Source organism: Mandrillus leucophaeus, unplaced genomic scaffold, assembly GCF_000951045.1.
Source record: "Mandrillus leucophaeus isolate KB7577 unplaced genomic scaffold, Mleu.le_1.0 Scaffold728, whole genome shotgun sequence".
Lineage (NCBI taxonomy): Eukaryota > Metazoa > Chordata > Mammalia > Primates > Cercopithecidae > Mandrillus > Mandrillus leucophaeus.
The window spans coordinates 866,094-882,784 of NW_012107897.1; the positions used below are offsets into that span (position 1 = coordinate 866,094).

General features: G+C 51.1%; 1 protein-coding gene across 1 annotated transcript in view; it reads left to right on the plus strand.

Annotated features, from left to right (window-relative positions):
• The first annotated feature begins 2,710 nt into the window (after positions 1 to 2,710).
• Positions 2,711 to 16,691, plus strand: part of CAPN9 (calpain 9) — a 54,071-nt gene continuing 40,090 nt past the window's right edge. The window contains exons 1-3 of the mRNA XM_011965471.1: positions 2,711 to 3,036; positions 10,511 to 10,580; positions 14,668 to 14,786. Coding sequence (XP_011820861.1) covers positions 2,824 to 3,036; positions 10,511 to 10,580; positions 14,668 to 14,786 — 402 coding nt within the window. The 5' untranslated portion in view covers positions 2,711 to 2,823. The remainder of the gene's footprint in view (positions 3,037 to 10,510; positions 10,581 to 14,667; positions 14,787 to 16,691) is intronic.

Genomic DNA, 16,691 nt, shown 5'->3' on the forward strand with positions numbered 1-16,691 from the left:
GTGTTTCCTACTCTGAGGCATGTTTGCTTTACTCACAATGACGATGCGATTCTCTGATTACCTAGCAACTATAATAAAGCTCTAAAGGAAAAGACAGGTTCTTCCAATGCATAGAGAGTCCCAGGTGGAAGGACAAGACCCCAGCCTGGAGAGGAGTTTCTATCGGGAGGAGAATGAGAACGTAAATCCCTGAAGCTGGGAGTGGGTCCGGTGCTGGACCCACTCTGGACAGTGCTGAAATGTACTTCAAGGTCCTTTCTCAGTTGCTGGAGCATTTGAAGGGGATGTTCTCAGAGATCTGGGCTGGTAATCGTTTCCCTGCCGAGGTTTCACCAGATGGCCCTTATGTTGCCACACCTGTCTCCCCAGGTTGCCCTCCTTAATCACTTCGAACCAGAGCCATCTGCCAGGGCAGCGGGCAATGCGATGCTCGTGGGCAGCTCCATCATCTCTAGCCAAGAATCATTTGGATGGGCCAGAACTGCACTCTGGTCCCAGCCAGAGGACCCCAAGTTCCAAAGTCCCTCATTGTGCAAACAAAGAGACACAAGTTGAGGCAAGTCAGGCTCAGAAGGAGACCATGAAAGTCAGCATCTGTGGGAGGGGCGGGGGGTGCAGAGAGGATAGGGGAAAGGGAGGAACCAGCAACGCCTGATCCCCTCCATGTGCCCGACTCTGCAAGTGGCTTTGTTTCCACAAACCTGCCATGCCTCTAGGAGGCAGCACCGATTGTCCCGATTCACAGCTCGGAAGCAGGGACAGATAACATGGATAACTCGCTCAAGATCACTTCAGGCAAAACTGGGAATTTGTCTTAGTTCATTCAGGCTGCTATAACCAAACAGCACAGACAGGGCGGCTTATAAGCAACAGAAATGTGTTGCTCACAGTTCTGGAAGCTGGAAGTCCAAGATCAAGGCGCTGGCAGATTCCATGCCTGGTGAGGGTCTACTTTGTGGTTCCTGTGTCGTCACATGGTGGAAGGGAGGAGGGGGTTCTCTGGACCTAATCTTTCATTATGGCACCAATCCCATTCATGAGGGCTCCACCCTTCTGGCCTAATCACCCCCTAAAGGTCCCACTTTCTCATACCATTACTTTGCAGGGTATGGGTTCAACATACAAATCTTGGGGGGAATACAAGCAATCAGGCCATAGCAGAGTGAAAGCCAAATATCCCCAACTCTAATGTCTACCCCTCCCCTGTAAAACCATATGCAGGATCTACTAGAGAGAACGTGTGTCACACTGAGTGCACATTCCTGGGAACTGAGAGCTTATATAAAAATTCACATCATGGCCTTTTAACTGCACCCATTAACTCAAGACCCCTTGTCTCCAAACCCCAACTTTGACTAGTTAGAGAATCACACAGAAATCATTATAAAGTGCTTAGAACATCAGGGTTTTCACACGGTGACTAATACTTTTGTTTACTTATTTTTATTGATACATAATATTTGTACGTATTGCTGGGGTACATGTGCTATTTTGTTACATGTGCAGAATGCAGAATGTGTGACATCGAGTTGGGGTATTTAGGCAATCTATCCCCTCCAGTATTTATCATTTCTTTTCTTTTATCTTTCTTTCTTTTTTATTTTTATTTATTTATTTATTTTTTTGACAAAGTCTCTCTATGTCACCCAGACTAAAATGCAGTGGCACAATCTCAGTTCACTGCAACCTCCACCTCCCAGGTTCAAGGGATTCTCCTGCCTCAGCCTCCCAAGTAGCTGGGATTACAAGCGTCCACCACCACACCTGGCTGATTTTTTGTATTTTTAGTAGAGACAGGGTTTCATCATGTTGGCCAGACTGGTCTCGATCTCCTGACCTCAGGTGATCCACCCTCCTTGGCCTCCCAAAATGCTAGGATTACAGGTGTGAGTCACCACACCCAGCCTGTATTAATCATTTCTATAGGCAAACACATTTATCAAACCACCTCCATCCTCTAACATTTGTTTTTTCTCAGATGTGAGATCCTATTTGCGGGACTGTAACAACAAGGAACTTTATTAGAGAACTAGAGAGGCACATGTGCCCTAGAGGAGGAGCAGATGTCCTCTGTGAGTTGTCCTCTATCAGGGGTCAGGTTGGAAGAAATCTGGCCCCCACCTGCCTTTGTAAATAAAGCTTTATTGGAACACAGCCACACCCATTCATCTGTGTCACATCTATGGCTGCTCTGTCACTACAACAGCAAAGTCGAGCAGTTGCAGTACAGACTTTGTATGGCCCACAAAGCTGAAAATATTCATGATCTGGGCCTTTACAGAAAAAGTTTGCTGATCCCAGCTCTTACTCACTATGGGATTGCCTGTGCAGGAGCTGTGCCAGCTGTGTTCACATAATACATCCTGTTTTCATTCACCAAGCTCCCTTCCGACTACAAAATTCTACCATTCTCTGATGTAGGAGATGTGACTCAAGGCCACACCGTGCACTTCTCCATAAAGCCACCTCCTGGACGAGTTGGGTTTCTTGCTCTTTTTCCTTCTGAAGCAATCCTCTCTCTCCCACTAGGCCCCCTGAGTGCACTACGCAGAGGTGCCGCCTCTGAGTGGAAGGTGCCAGGCCCCAGAGCTGCCTCTGGGTCTGCAGGAGCACGGAGTGGACAGAGGGCTCTCTCTGCTGTTTTCCATCAGGGCGTGTCCCATCTCAGTCTAACAGGGAGGTGCCCAGAAAACAGGTGGAGGTGAGGGCCACTCAGCCCAGGAGTCCTCTGAGCTGTTCCTTCCTGACCGGCACACACAGCTCGCTCCTTCACTTCCTTTTCCATCCACTGCCGGGCCCAAGCCGGCCTTCCAGGGAGCAGCTATGCCTTACCTCTACCGGGCCCCAGGGCCCCAGGCACACCCGGTTCCCAAGGACGCCCGGACCACCCACTCCTCAGGCCAGAGCTTTGAGCAACTGAGGCAGGAGTGCCTGCAGAGAGGCACCCTTTTTGAGGATGCAGACTTTCCGGCCAGCAATTCCTCCCTGTTCTACAGCGAGAGGCCGCAGGTCCCCTTTGTGTGGAAACGACCAGGGGTGAGTGGGGCGAGCAGGGGAAGGAGCACAGATGGCGCTGAGGCTCAGAAGCTCCCGCAGGAAGTGGAAACGGGAGCTGGGAGGGGCCGGCTAAGCTCAGTGCGACTGAGGTGCATCACCCCAGTCTACTGTGGAAAGCTTTGAAGTTTGGAGGCAGAAAATGATATACAGGCCTGGGATACTCTGCGGTGGGGGCCTGGGGCATCTGGCTGTACTCCGTCCCCTGCCTCAAGCTCTCTGACTCCCACCGAGGCTGAGGACCTGGAGTCAGAGCGGGTCTTGTCAGCAGGTGATAGGCACGAATCAAAACCTTATTCACAAGGACAGGCCCCCACCCTGTGTGTGTGGTAACACTGAGATCACGTATGTACAGTGCTCTGTGGCTTCTGGCCCAGAGCTGAGGGTGCTCAGTGTGGATGGATGTTTAGCTCAGCAAGGTCTCAGCAACTGTGTGACAGATGGAATACAAGGGAAGCAGGAATCTTCTCCCTAGAATCATGCATCCCCCATTCCCAGAGATCAGGGTGAACAGTGCCCCACCTCTGACAGTCTGGAGGTGTCTCCCCAAGAGGTACCAGCTGGTCACTGGGTCCCAAGAGGTGCCAGCTTGTGCCTGAAACACCATGTCAATATTTGCGGTGCTGGATTAGTCAGGGCTCTACCTCTGACCCGGCGCCAGCTGGGCTGGCTTCCATTCCCTCCGGGTGGGTACGGGCCTGGGAGTGGCTACCGTGGGGTCAGGTGGCTTTTGGGCAAGGAGGGGCAGTACAAGCGATGCTGGTCCTACAGGTGAGATCCTGAGTGCCCGTCTTATCCTGCCAATTTGTCTCATGCATATAGCCATATCACTTAATTTCCCTAAGCCCCAGTCTCCTCACCTGTAAAATGGAAACAATAATGACTAACGCAGGCCAATGTCTAGCACACAGAAGGTTTCCAGTACATTACAGCTATTGTCACATTATTACTATCACTGATACTATTATTATCATTATGATGATGATTAGCTCTGAGTCTCATCTTACATATGAGTAGCAGAGGACTCACCATAACTACCTCCTCTCTATCTCCCAACATTAAAATAATGTTGATGATTTAAGGTTTTTTTTAATGCACATTCACAAAACCTCTGGGCTCTTCATGGGCAGGGCCAAGGTAAACCTAAGCGGCTGTTTCCGAAGCGGTAAGCGTTTTGCTGTTTCCTGCGGTAGGCAGTGTGGGGTGCGTGTGTGTGCATGCACTTGTGTGTGTAGGAATTTGACTATGTGTGTGCATGTGTGTGACTGTGTGCACACGTGCGTGGATATGCATATACATATGTGTGGGGCGGGGGTGGCGGAGTGACTGCAGGCATAGGCACACAGGTGCCTTGATCTTCACCCGCCGGGTAGTTGATCCCACAAGGTGCCATGTTCGTGGGGAAATCACAGTGAGCATTCGGTGGCCCTATCAGAGTTAGGGTGAAAGCTCCCAGGCACCTTCCTCACCACACCACAACCCAAAGCCACGCTGTGATTGGTTTTGGTTCTCTGCATATGGCCAATTGCAGTGTGAGGTCAGGGCACTGGCGGATCATGTGGGGTTGCACTTTACAGACAGGATTAGTAGATCATGCTTTGCTAAGTAAGAAAAAGGACATTTCCAAAATAAAAAAGCAGAAGTTACAAGACATAAAACAGTGACCTCTGACCCTCTGCCCGTGACTGTTAGGTCTCCCTGGGCTTATTTCCGGCCTCAGCACGTGAACAAATGGGCGCGTGGGCAGCTGCCCAGGCTGCAGGCTATGGGTGCATTTTTAACTATGGGCGGAAATTTCCCTGCAGTTGATATCAGGAGTCCTGAGAAATAGAGTTCCAGAGAAACTGATTTCCTGGGCTCCCGGTGAGCGGATCCCCTGACTGGAAGCAGCAGCTCTTTCTGTTTGATCCAGGGTGTTGTATAAATGTTCATGTTCTCTACAGGCGCTTGATATGAAAAGGTTGGAAGCACTTTTTCTCTTCCTTAAAATGGGGACAATAACGCAACTTACAGGGTCCTCATGAGGGTCAGCTGCGTTACCATGAGTAGAACACTTAGCAAAGAGCCCGGTGTGTAAAGAATCAGTGCCAGTCCTTGTTATTTCTACTGCTGTCATTGCAACCTAACACCACTGCCTCCTGACTCTAGGAGGGTCCCCGTCCTCGCAGTCTGTCTTGATGTCACTTAGTTTAAAGTATAATCTGTACTCTACAACTCACCTACTTTTTGTCAAAGTTAGAATTCTTCAAGATAAAAGCTGGGCACACAAACCAGCATGGAGGGCATCTTTGTCTCCCTCTTTAGAGTCTCCCCTCCTGGGACCAGGGCCACCAAGGCCTGCCCAGTGACTCTAGAGTCCCAGATCTCCACTCCAAGGGGCTGTCTTCCTTAGTGTTATCTCCTCTGGCATTGCCCCAAATGCTGGGTGAGGCCTTCATTCATAGGCCAGGGCCCTTGATACACACAAGCCCCTGCCAAGATGCACCCTGACCTGCCACCCAGCCCATGCCCCTGTACCAGCCCTCTGTCCCTTCCTCATCCCACTGTCTCCACCCAGGGCAGACCCTTTCCTGATCTTAACCCAGGTCTACTATGTTGCTGTTGTTCCCACGGACTCATTTTCAGAATCTGTTCTGCCTTTTCCTTTGTCTGCAACTGAGATTGTCCCTTTGGTCTGGTTCTCATTCCTGCACCCCTATCTGTTTCTTAATTAGGGGAGTTAGGGGCTTTATGTTGTATCTTACAGATTTCTGTAAAATCAGGAGCAAAAGGGCTGAGGATGAGCATGGAGATTCTTTCTGCAGCATGGAGTCACAGGGGGTCGGGGGCAGCGGGCCATAGGGAAATCACAAGCGTTACCAAGTTCCCTGCAGACCTCTGTGGCTTGGGCATCGTTTGCAGTGGGGCTCAGCACTACGCGGTGCACGTCTCAGCAGCCCGTGGGACCGTGGGGCTGAGGGCCCTCCTCCCCAGCACCACCTTCTTGTCAAACACAGCTGTGCTTGGGGAGGGTGGGCAGAGCACAAAGCCAAGGGGACATTGGAGGGCAGTGGACAGCCAGGCTTGCCCTCCAGGGAGCCCAGGGCAAGGAGTGCACTGAGGGGGTGACTCAGGGAACTGGCTGGGAGGGGCTGGGAGGCAGAGAGGTGATAGGCTCAACCTGGAGAGAAGGTGACATCACCCCCAGGTCTCATGCAAGGAGCTGTGTACCTGAGTGTAAGCAGGTGCACAGAAAGAAGAGGAGGGAGTGATGGGGAGCAGCCACCATGCAGTCCCCCAGCCTGATGGGGAGCAGCCACCATGCAGTCCAGCCCTCCTTGTCTGTACCCATCTGTTTTTGGCCAGGCAATTCCTCTCCCAATTCTCAGTGTAAATCCAGGACACCTCCCTGAAAGTGCCCACACCCCTCTAGCCCGTGTGGACAACCCCCCGGCAGACCTGTGCACAGCGTGGGACGTGATCACAGCCTCTCCTGCACGGTGGGCTTGCTGTTCCCTGTGCTGCTCCCCTGACCCCTGGGAGGGGTTGTCAGTTGTTCTGGGACAGCCCCAAAGGCCCCATGGCCTCCATAGTGCCAGGCACATGACAGGGATGAGCAGACAGCTATGAACGGCAGCGTCCGGCATCTCCAGACCTTGCTAGAAATGTGGCTTTTCTTCACTGGAAGGTCATGTGAAAGAAAGGATGCATGAAAAAGAAAGAGAGAAAGAAAGAGAAAAAGAGAGGAGAGGAAGAGAGAGAGAGAGAAAGGGAAGGAAGGGAAGGGAGGAAGGGAAGAAGGGAGGAAGGAAGGAGAAAGAAAGAGAAAAAAGAAAGGAAGAAAGGAAAGGAAAGGAAAGGAAGGAAGGAAGGAAGGAAAGAAAGAAAGAAAGAAGGCTTTTCCCTTTGTAAATTATTCAGTGTGCTTAATAGAGGAAAGTCTGTGTCTTCAGCTGAGCCGCGATGATGTACAAGGTAAACAGAACAGTCCCTGAAAGCAAACATTCCAGGGTGACCGGCCCTTAGTGCTCCAGGAAAACCACCTGGTGGTAGGGCAGTGGGGCGGGGAAGGGCGAGGGAGGGGTCTGCGTGCCTCCCTCAGGGATTCAGGCATCTCCAGGCAGCAGTCTGGGCTCACTTCAGGTTTGTCAAGACCCCTGCTATTGAGACACCTATGATCGTCCTATAACAGGACTGTAGCTTCAGGTAACCCCATTCTCATGGCCTTCCAAACAACATTTCACAGGAACAAATGTACATCCAGGATCGACATGCACATGCAGGACACTCACGCGTAGACAATGCTCCCCAGTGCACAGGCAACCAGCACAACATGTGGAGCATGCACAGGTACAGACGTGTACCCCACCTGGGCACACACACCAAGGCAAGTCACAGGCACCTTGCACATGTGGGCATGTGGGCCGTTACATACACACCACTCCCAGGCCCGCGGCCTAGCTGCCGTTCCACACATGCGTCCGCAGAACCCCCTGCGACTGGCCCGGGTGCACACCAATTCCCAGAAACAGTGACCCGCAGAGGAATCGGTCACACATCCAGTCAGCTCCCCAGTTTATACCCGATGACTAATTTGTGTTTACTTGGAGAGAGTTTCTGAGTTTTCTCCTTTTGTATTTTTCTCCTCGTTGGGTGCGATTTGGTTTAAAACAAAAACAAAAACAAACCTCTCCTGAACAAAACAACCAATTGCAAGACAGGAGCTGGAGGCGGCGGCAGCTGCAGGCACAGTTGGTGTGGTTGGCCGGGCCAGGCCTGCAGAAGGCTGGGGGAGGGGAGGGACAGGGAGGATGGGAAGGAGGCGGGCATCCGGGAACAGCCCTGCCCCAGGAGCCGGCACAGCCTGCTGGGCAGGCATCTGTGGCTTTTGGAGTCCATTTTATGTCCACTTGAGGAGTGAGTAGCAGTGGCAGTGGGGGCATTGCTCGCCAGGGCAATCCCCTGGCAGGGACTGGGCAATCAAGACAGGGAGGGCTTGGGGGAATCCTGGGGTTCCCTTTGGGCAGGCACATTCTGCAACAAGTCCAGAATGTCTAAGCTGGCGACAGATGAGGATGCAGCCGTGAGAAGTTAAATGGTCCACCCTGAGCCCCACTGCTGAGTGGGGCAGGCTATTGCTAGGACTCTACTGAGGCCCACTAACATGGTCCTGGTTTGCATTGTCCTTATGGGCTCAGCTCAGAGCCACTCGCAAACTCCTGCGCTAGCTGAGGTGCAGGAGGAAGAACAGCAGTGTACCTCCTACAGATGAGAGAGGTCTACCAGGACCCCAGAACTGAGTGCTGCCCCCCACCTTCACTCCCTTTCCAGCCACCGTGGAGATCAGAGTCATTTAATGAAAAGGCTCCAAGGCTACCTGGAGCTGGGGGTGGGAATGCAAAGACGTGTGAGACCTGGCAGAGGAGAGGCCAGCATTTGGGAGGTCCTTACTTCTGCTGGGCCTGGTGCATCTAAAAACACCGTGTTTTTCAAAAATTCTCCTGGCCAAGCTTTCTTGAATATTCTAGACACTAATGCCGCACATAGCTCTCCCTGGGAAGGCGCCCCTGGTGTCTGTCACTCCTCCAGGCTGTCACATCCTGGGAGATGCAGAGAGAGCACCAGCACTTGAAGCTTCTGCTCTTGGTCCTGATAATTCCCTTGACTTCAGAGAAATTTCTATCCTGCCTGTGATTCTTAGGGACACAAGATCAGAGGAGAAGCAGGGTCCTGAGAAGCCTGAGGAAGACAATTCAAAGTAGAGGTCTCTCGGGGAAAGTGGCGCAGCTTGAGCTCCCCACGCGGCGTCCGCCCAGACACTGCTGGAACCTTCCACCTCCAGCCCAGGCCCCTCCTCAGTCCTGGTGCCTGGAAAAGTGGGGAGAGGGGGGAAAAATCCTTCACTCCTCTGCAGGCCCCGGCCCAGTTAACTCACCACACCTGCAGGGTGAGCCAGAACGTGCCTCGCTGTCACAGGATTGGCTGTTTCCTCTTCCGGGACGGGCCCGGCTTCCTCCCTCCTTCCCTTTGTTTAGGTCTGTGCTCCTCTGCTTCCCCTAGAGACGCCTCCCCTGCAGACTGCGGTAGCTAGCCTTGCCCCATCCCACCCTTTCCCTCTCCATCCTCGCTCTTTTCTCTCCTGGTTTATGGTTTGTCTCCTCCTCAGATGCAATTTGCAAAACTCTCCTGAACAAAACAACCACTTCTGGGAGGTGGTGGCAGCTGCAGGCACAGTGGGCACCGTGGGTGAGGCCAGGCCTGAGGCCGGCTGGGGGAGGGGCGGGGCAGGAGATGGGAGGGGCGGGGCTTCCGCAAGCACGGTCCACCGCATCCAGGGCAGCTCCAAGAGGGCGGGGGCTTTCCCTCTCTCTTTGCTGCCATCCAGTGCCAGGAATGAAGCCCAGGAACCCAAATGGTGGAAAAATATATGCATTTCGTAAGATTATTTTCTACCCTTTTTGGTTCATGAAATATCCCTCCATATTGTATATGTATATATTAATATGTATTAACGATTAGATTAATATAATGTATGTGCTTATGTGCAATATAGAATAATATATATATGTATATATAATCCACTTCGGTGAAACCATATGAGAGATGCGTGGATATCTCTCTTTATATGGTATAGATACATATAATTTCACCTAACTGCATATCTAAAAAAAAAGAAACACTGGGCAGGGTGGCATGTGTCTGTTACCTTAATACCTTGGGATGCCAAGGCAAGAGGATCACTTCAGGCCAGGAGTTTGAGACCAGCCTGGGCAACATAGCGAGACCCCCATCTCTACAAAAAAAAAAAAATTATAAATTAACTGGGCGTGGTGACTCATGCCTGTAGTCCCAGTTACTTGGGAGGCTGAGGTGGGAGGATTGCTTGAGCCCAGAAGGTCAAGGCTGTAATGAGCTATGATCACGTTACTGCACTCCAGCCTGGGTGATAGAGCAAGACTCTGTCTCTAAACCTATATATATTTGGAATCCACTGGCAGGGAAGGATTAAATTAAAAACTGGAGAAGCTGGGTGGGTGGGGAGTGTGTTTAGTCCAAAGCCCCAGCCTGTGGTGCATGCATTACTCAGCTCGTTGAAGCCCACAGAGGTCACAGAGCTCACAGCTGGGGTAGCCCTGGACTCCTAGCCCAGTGCCTGAGTGAGCACAGGAATCCTCAGCGTGTGGCTGATGTCCCACTTTGTGGCCAGGTGTGGCCTGAGTCTCTTGGGCCAGTGGTTGGTGCTGAGTGCTGCTCAGTAGGCAGGACTCCCCAGGGGAGGAGATTACCAAAGATGAGCCCAGGCTTGTGCAGAGCATAGAGAGGTGGCAGCCTTTTCCATTCCCGTGGCCCTCCTCAGGGAAAAGAATCAAGCATGACAAAAGCCCTCTGCCCCAAGAAAGCAGAGACCCTGAGCCCGCCTTTCATGGCGGCTTGCAGCATGGCAGGTCTCAGTCTAATAACACTCTCTTTCCTCCAGGAAATCGTGAAAAACCCGGAATTCATTCTTGGAGGAGCCACCAGGACTGATATCTGCCAGGGAGAGCTTGGTGAGTGTGAGTGGATGGAGCATGGCGAGAGGGAGGTTAGGTCGCTGGGACAGGTGAGCAACCGCAGCATGGGGTCCCTGAGGACCCAAGAGGCATGGGGTTGGGGGAACAACACTGCTTCAGCCTCTGCTTCCTCGTTCCCTCTGAATGGAGTCCAGTGGCCTCAAGCCCCTGCACCCCTGTTCCTCTAGAGTCAGATGTGCCTGTGATGTGGGGCTCACAGCCCCAGAGTTTCCAGAGGAGAGTGACACCCAGCAGCATTGGTCGGGCTCTCCTACACCACCATGGTAGCTAACACCTGTACACATGAACTCAGTCACCTGCCAGGCACTCTCCCTAGCACACATGGCCTCATTCCATCTTCCCAACCCACCCTCCTAACGTCACAGATGAGAAAACGGAGGCTGAGGAAGGCTCAGTAACTTGTCCAAGGTCACAGAGGTGGCAGACAGGCAATCAGGATGTGAACCCAGACCTTCCAGCAGTAGAGCCCTTGCTGCTAACCATTATACACACTGCCTCTTGAGGAGCACACCCTGGGGAGCCGCTCCCCAGCAATCCAGTCTGCCTCCTGCAATGGACCTGAGTGCGCCTCAAGTCACTCAAATTGGGTCTTGCATTTTAGGATTTAATCCAAATGGGCTGGGTTTACCTTTAGTCTATCTATGAAAGAGCAAGAGAGAGAGAGAGAGAGACTTTCTTTTAAAAAACACCAGTGAAATCAGCCGAGAGAGCAAACCACTGCAAGCTTGTGTGGACCCTGACTTACTTATAGCTGAGGTTGCCACTGTGGTCTATTGGTTAAGAAAGGCCATGCTGGAACCTCCAGGCTGAGCAACTGAGCTACCCTAAACACAAGATCCAAAGTCACAAAGCTAGACTGATAATAGTTAATTAGCTAGACAGAGAGACAATTGAGAGAGAGAGAAGCAGATGGATAGATAGAAACATAGATAAGAAATAGATGATAGGTAGAAAATGGATGCATAATTAGATAGATAAAAAGATTGATAGGTTGATTGATTGACTGATACACCATACAGAATAAATAGATAATAATAGATAGATGATTGTAAATAATGATAGGAAGGTAGGTGGGTAAATACATGGATGGATAGGTATAGATAGATGGTGGATGATAGACAGAATTACAGTTGACCCTTTAACAACTTGAGTTTGAACTGTGCAGGACCACTTCCAAGTGGATTTTTTTCAACCAAACACAGATAGAAAATACAATATTCCAGGCCGAGTGTGATGGCTAACACCTGTAATCTCAGCACTTTGGGAGGCCAAGGCAGGAGAATCGCTTGAGCCCAGGAGTTCAAAACCAGTCTGGGCAACATAGTGAGGCCTCATCTCTACTAAAAATTAAAATAGAAAAATTAGCCAGGCTTGGTGGTACGTGACCATAGGCCCAGCTACTTGGGAGGCTGAGGTGGGAGGATTCCTTGAGCCTGGGAAGTTGAGGCTGCAGTGGGCTGAGATCGTGCTACCACACTCCAGCCTGGACAACAGAGTAAGACACTGTCTCAAACAACAAAAAAGAAAAAAAGGAAGGACAGAAGGAAGGGAGAGGCAGGGAGGGAGGGAGTGAGGAAAAGAGGAAGAAAGGAAGGAAATATACTATTCCAGGGTTTGAAACCCGCATACACAGAGGGCTGACTTGATGGGCAGATTCCACAGGGCTTACTGTGGGACTTGAGTATGCACAGATTTTGGTATACACCGGGGTCCTGGAACCAATCCCCCATGTGTGCCATATTCTAGATACAATGTAGACTTTTCACAATGTTTATGTTCAGGTGGTCCTTCTCCAGGAGATCCTCACTGACGCTGCCTACCTCTCCCACTCCTGCTCTGCCTCCCTTCCCCTCGACCCCGTAGTCTTCCATTGCTATCTAATAGAAAATCATTCTACTGGCTCCTTGTTTTTCAAAGTTTTGGTTTGTCACGTTGGCATAAACATATATTTGGAGTTACAACCTTATATTTTACCTTAGTGGATAGTTGATTCTAAATATTATTTTGAAACACTTACTACACCCAAAGTACTGTCCATGGCATATATACGTTATAAAGAATAAAAGAAAATGAACAGCCGTGATCTTTTGCCACCCTCAATAAGAACTAGAACATCTGGCCGGGTGCAGTGTTCACACCTGTAATCCCAGTGCTTTGGGAGGCTGAGGTGGGAAGATCTCTTGAGCCCAGGAGTTCAAGACCAGCCTGGGCAACATAGCAAGACCACATCTCTATCAAAAAAAAAAAAAAGAAAGAATTAGAACACACCTAGAATAGCATCAAGGCATGCTGTTATCTGCCGGCGGAGGTAGAGGGGAGCTGGGTGAGTGTGAGGGGATGGAGCATGGCAAGAGGGAGGTTGGGTTGCTGGATCAGGAGAGCAACCGCAGTATGGGGTCCCTGAGAACCCGAGAGGCACAGGGTTCTCCCCTGCATTGAGCCAAGATGGTGCCACTTCACTCCAGCCTGCTCCTCCCATAGTGCTCTCTGCTCTGCACCACCCAGACAGCCGAGCAACACACTGACCCGCAGAGGGCACTTCTCCCAGGCACAGCTGGGTGGCCAGCCCCATCCATCTGCCCAGGCCCAAGAGAGAAAAAAGCAATCTTGTTTTGTTGTGGAGTTTTTGTCTTTCTTTTAAATTGCATAAATAACATTGGCTTCTCAATCTCCCCCTGAAAAGTTCAGGGCATTTCTGGCTGAATACATGTGAGGTGTTGAATTCTCAGGCCAGGAAACACTCATTTTCCTCAACTGGGCGAAGCTGAAACTGGGTGGAGAACTGGGAAAGGTCAGCCCACAGCAGAGGTTACTCTATCAGACTCCTGCTGGCCTGGCCGCCCTGAAGCTGAAAGCAGACACCAAGTCTCTCCTTATCTTTGTATCTTCTGCATGGCACAAGGTCTGCCACCCTAGAGGCACTTGGTAAAGTTTGCTGAACAAATGATCCTGCAGGCTCCAGTCATGTCACTTCCTAGTGGCATCTCCCAAAGCCGACCAACAGATGCGTTAGAAACCAATCCTTCTGTGCCCCAGCTAAGGCTGGGGGTGGCTTGTACTCTGCTGGTGACATCTCCCAGAAAGCCAGAACCAGGGCGATTCGGAAGGAGCTTTCCCGATGTTCGGCCCTGGCGAGTCCCTCTTGCCTGTGTAAACAGCCAGAAAGGGCCATATTGCAATGTCCTAAGCCCAATGGTACACGGCGCTTTCCAGAAATGTGAACTCAGAAACTGCCAAGCTGAGTGTGATGGGCTCTTAGGTTCCGATGACATTGGTGTTGTCTACTGAAAACAAATGAATCTGGATAAAGCTGATTTGGATAAATGGATCTTCCCAGATACCTGTTTACACAGGCAACATCTGAAACACTGTCAGGCACACACCAGACACAGCCCACACTCAGTGTGGGCAAAGGAATGCATCCAGGAGTCTGGTACAGCACAGATAGCACAGATAAAATAGGGTTTGATGTTTGACTTCACTTTTTAGTTTTCCTCCAGATGTGTGTTAACATAAAGACGCAGCTGGGAAGTTCAGCAGGTCAGTCAATAAATCTTGAAAATGCAAGGTAATTTAAAGCAAATGGAGCCACCACGGACATACCACTATCTGTGTAATTAAGCTGAGTCTGGGTTGGGGCTGCAGAGGCGATTTCTAACCACCCTCCCCAGTACTGCCTAACTACTTGGGCGGCAGTTATGAAATGTCTGCTCGCCCAGCCCATGCTGACACTGATGTATGCAGCCTCAGTCCTCTGGAAAGGGAGTTGCTGGAATTCACAGAGCTGAGGCATCATGCAGCCATATGTCTCAAACCCAAGTAAGCATATCCTATAACAGTGCCAAGAAGGCAACCGCTGTTTATGATAGACTGGGCAAGAGAAGAGCAGGCAAGGGAGGCAGAAGGGGAGGAGACAGGTATTTGTTGGTGTCCTGTCTATTTTTAAACAGGTAGAAAAGATGTGGCCACATCTGAAACTCCCCATGTCCCCTTCTGACACCGAGTTTTCCTATTTGCTGTGAAATAGTAATGAAAATTGTGATTTATGGCTTTCATTTTGCAGGAGACTGCTGGCTATTAGCCGCCATCGCCTCCCTTACGCTTAATCAAAAAGCGCTGGCCAGAGTCATCCCCCAGGACCAAAGCTTTGGCCCTGGTTATGCTGGGATATTCCATTTCCAGGTAAGAGGGAGCTCTGGGCAAGTGGGTTTACCTCTCTGGGGTCCAGCATGATGCCAGGTGCATTTTCACACTGTCTAGTAACCCTGGAAAAAAATGTCATCAGATCTGTGTGACATATGGCCCTAAACCATGCTAAAGCCACATTTTATCACGGAATAACAGCTAAATGCCTCCGAAGAACATTAACGGCATTGCACGGCAAATCCTTGTGGAACATACATGTAAAACTGTAAGTGATGTTTTGGCAAATCTGGGGTCCATATGTTAAGGGTTTTATTATTTGGAATTTCCTGTGCTTTAAGCACAAATTGACTAAACTGATTATGCCTCCAGGAAACTGGTTGATTTCTCATAAACACAGAGGTTCTCCTTATGGAAGAAATGTGAATTTGGACATCTCGAGGGATTTTAAAAAATAAAAACTGAGAAAAATACAGACAGCATCTGCTGGAGTCCCGTGTGACCCGCAGACCCTCAACCGAGGTGCACATTGGGTGAGGCTTGCCCCCCGGAGATGGTTTCCTGCTCCTTCACCTCCACTTTCTATCTCTCCACGCTCTCCTCTACCCTTGTCCTTATATAGAGTTCGACCAGATACTGAAACTTGCCCCTTGTACTTACTTAGGTGGGTGACCTCAGGCAGTTTTCTAAGTGACACTAAGCCTTTCTACACTCATCTGAAGAAAGGAGAGACTGACTGTTCCCCGCAGGCTTCCCGTAGAGCTAAATGGCATCACACATAGGAGCCGGCACAGAGCCAGGCACCAAGTAGGCATTCCTTGACCTTGCACCCCAGACAGTGTCACCTTCTCCTGACTCACAGGCCACCACTCAGGGCCAGCCCGTTTCTTCTGTCCCTGAGGCCTGCATTCTGATAAACAGAGGTACTCTCAAGTCCTGTCACCAATGGCACAGAAGCATTTCAAAGGCACAGACAGCGAGCCGACCACATGTCGTTCAGGAGCATGCAATTCCCAGGGGTCGGGCCTCCTGCGCCGGCGGGCGTCGGGGGTAGGGGGTGGGGGGAGGTGGACAGAGACACTTTGGGTCCCAGGGAAACTCTACCCCTGCTCTCTCACAGACCTGCCACCGCCTGGCTGTCTCCCCTCCCCTCCTGTGACTTCTGCTGAGACTTCTGCTGGCTTGATGGCACCCCCAGGAGCTGGTCTTTCTCCAGTCCTCTTGAGCCCACCAGGTGGCAGTGTTGGGGGTGGTTAAGCTCAGAAAATCAGCGGAACTACTGCCTCTAAACCGGAACCATCACCATCTGATCTTGGGCTCCCAAGGGACCAGTGTTCTTGTCCCTTAAATGTCACAGCTGGGAGGAGCCTTGGCAATCCCCTGACCCAGTCCTTTCATTGACCCCCAAGGACACTGAGTCCCAGGGAGTGGAAGTGGTTGATCCAGGGTTACAAAACAATAAGTAGCCAAGCCAGACCTCTAACTCGGGGGTTTGGGATCCAGCATCCTTTTGTGCTGCCAGGGATCAGGTGGTGGGGAGGAATGAACCTGTTGGTGCCTGTCAGTCCCACAATAACCATACTCTGCCCGCTCCCCTCCTTGGCCTCCTAGGAAGCAGAGCACTGGAAATAAATCCACCTCCTTCACACTCCTCTTCCACCCCTCAGCCACAGTACAGGTGTGTGGGTGCTAGGAAGTTAGCGGAGCTCTCGGGGCTGGTGGATACATCTCTCTTGACTCACAGGCCTCCTGAGCCAGCCCCTCTGCAAGGAAAGCCAGCACTGAGGCTCCTCCCCACCCCTCCCCTGCTCAGGAAGCCCAGGGCCCAGGCCTGGACTTTAAACACCTAACCCAACTGTGCCTCAGTCCCACCTGAAGCTGTGGATAGCCCCAAGAGTGGGAAGCCCCGGAGGGGAGGCCCAGCTGGAGCAGGTGACAGGAATC